This window comes from Mandrillus leucophaeus, unplaced genomic scaffold (genome assembly GCF_000951045.1).
Source record: "Mandrillus leucophaeus isolate KB7577 unplaced genomic scaffold, Mleu.le_1.0 Scaffold128, whole genome shotgun sequence".
NCBI lineage: Eukaryota > Metazoa > Chordata > Mammalia > Primates > Cercopithecidae > Mandrillus > Mandrillus leucophaeus.
Window position 1 is genome coordinate 1,784,654 of NW_012101209.1, and position 2,611 is coordinate 1,787,264.

Here is a 2,611-nt window from a genome sequence, read left to right on the forward strand (position 1 = left end):
CCCGCCCCCCGACACACACACCCCCTCGATGTCTAACAGGATCCGTGTCAGCAAAGGTTTAATTAACAGCTAGTGTTCTTTGGGAGAAATGCAGGCACAGCAAATAGTGCAGCAGATGTAAGACCAGGGCTGGGTCAGAGAGTAGAGACTTTGACCACCAGAATGGGGACAATAGACGGTGGGTGACCACATGGAGAGACCCGAGGGCTCTGCCGCAGACTTGCGGGCTAGGAGAAGATCTGGAGACCCAGCCTAGTAAAGAGGGTCACCCCCACCAGTGCTGCCCTGGCAGAAGTCACTCCTGTCCCGCCCTGCTGACCCCATGGGTCCATGGCTTGGATGCGGCTCTGCCATCTCCTGCTTGGCGCTGCAGGGCCTCAGGGTGCAGATGTCCCAGGCTCCAGGTCTGATTTTGGTGGGTGCCCCAGACTCAGCTCTTGGCTTCCTCCCCAGGACTCATAACCCCAGGTCCATCTCAGGGCAGAACCCCATTGCGTCTCCCCCACATCTCCCAACAGACTGAGCGCACGAAGCAGGGAAGGAAGAGCAGGAGGGCAGACGGGCCTGTATGGGACTTTCTCACACTGTCAACCTGACATTGACCCTGGGCTGTCGGAAGAGCTGTGGTCTCAGCCTATCCTTCCGCCTACCGCACAGTCTGGCAAGCCCCAACCCTGCCTGGGAAACTTTTCAGGGCCAATCTGGGGGAACCACTGAGGGCAAAGGACTCCAGGTGAGCAGCCTCTTGCCAAAAGGATGGACAGACAGTGCCCACACCTCTAAGAGAAGGAGGGAAATTCAGGGAAGCCCAACTAATGACTCAGGATGTGTGGTCACAGGGCCAGATGTAAGGAGACATTCTAGGGAGGGAAGTGGTGGGAGTGGAAGGACAGATTGTTCCAAGATTTATCCAAATGCTCCTGCTGAATCAGGACTGGCAAAACACATCCTGGGGCTCCCAGTCACCCCCACACACATCCTGGGCCCCACCCACCCCTGAGGGGAGGCTCCATCGCCCTGGACCCCCAGGCCTCGCGTCTGTGCCTGCTGCTCTTCCTGGTGTCAGCAGGGGATGGAGCCCACACTGGGAAACAGTGATTGAGTTCTAGCTTTGGTGCTAGCACCATCTGCTGAATGGCCACCACCAGGTCTTGGGTCCCTCTGCTAAAAATTAATCTTTTGCTGTAGAGCACACACAGATGGCAGCCAGGGGGCAGTCGAAGTTTCCTGTGTTGCACCCCGATGCCCAGCCCTTGACAAATCAGATTCCACTCAATGCACAACAATCCAGGCCAGAGGCTATTTTCTCTTTTAACAGAAGAGATAAGCAAGGCTCAGGAAGGCTGAGGAACTTGCAGGTCACGTGACTAGTTTCATGGGTCCAGGATTCAAGCCCAAAGGCTGCGCACTTAAGAGCAGGTGCAGCAAGGTGCTCGGGAGGGGCAGCACCCTCCAATAAGGCAGCGGAGGAAGAATGCTTCAGCCCCCACCAGAACCTTGTGACTTCCAGTATGGTCCCTGCTGTCACTTGCAGTAACCTGGAAAGTTACTGGGAAACTGCAGCACATTCAGGAAGGGCCCTCTCTCCTGATCCCCGTGCTCCAGCTCTCTAGCCCATGGAGTACTATTTGGTTGTCAAAAGCCTCTCCAGCCCTCCGCATCATGAGAGGATGATGGATCGTCTAACTGCTGGAGCAGAAGCAGCTGGTCTCCACCAACTCCTCAGGTTCCACTCCTTCCCTGGCCACACCCTCTTCGAAGGAAACCGCCAAATTGGAGAGTGGCTCAGGGAGTCATGGGGCTAAGAAGGGATCTGGAAATCTTACCACAGGAGCGTGTGGAAGCATCACAGATGCATAGCCAAGAGAAGGAGCCGACTGGGGGGACTAAGACGGGGCCCTGACTTTGCCTTCCCAATTCTGAGGCACTGTCTTGGGGCAGACAGAGTCTCTGTGGCCCCCAGAAAGCACAGCCAGGCCTTGGGGGAAGCAACAGGAAGGTAAGCTCAGCTCAGCCCCAAGAAGGACATGTTAATAGCGCTACCCAGAGTCACTACAGACTGCCAGGCAGAGGGAGATGAGGGAGGGGGCCCTGGTATCAGGAGCTCTCCAAGCCACAACCTGGCACCTGTTCGTTGGGAGGGACTCTAGAGTCGAAGGGCAGTAGGGTCTCCACCAGGCTCCAGTTGGCCCTGTGGCTCCCAAATCTGGAGCCCAGTGGGAGAGGCAGGAGGGTCTGAACTGGCTACTCACGGTCGGTAACGGGCTCAACACGCAGAGGACGTGGGCCCCCCACATCCGGCGGTCCATAGTGAGCCCAGCAGCGGCTCCCTCCATCAGCCTCAGTAAGCCTTGGGTGTCTTCCCTCCCTTGCTGTCCCCTGACACAGCCGCTGCCACCGCACCCTCTGCTTCCCTTTCTCAGGTGGCTGTTTGCATAGGCAGGAGCTAGCCAAGGGGACACAGCCCGCTGAATATTCACCAGGATTGCAGGACACCTGCTCAGTTCAGCCCTGACCCTGAGGTGGGACTCTGTTTCCAGCAGGCAGGGGCTGAGCCCTGCCCTCACCACCTTCTACTCTGGCTATAAGTCTGCTCGTGTGTCTGTCCTGA

General features: G+C 57.4%; 1 protein-coding gene across 1 annotated transcript in view; it reads right to left on the reverse strand.

Annotated features, from left to right (window-relative positions):
* The window catches only part of GHRHR (growth hormone releasing hormone receptor), a 14,806-nt gene extending 12,454 nt beyond the window's left edge, over positions 1–2,352 (reverse strand). Inside the window, exon 1 of the mRNA XM_011972192.1 lies at positions 2,253–2,352. Coding sequence (XP_011827582.1) covers positions 2,253–2,336 — 84 coding nt within the window. The 5' untranslated portion in view covers positions 2,337–2,352. The remainder of the gene's footprint in view (positions 1–2,252) is intronic.
* Positions 2,353–2,611: the final 259 nt, after the last annotated feature.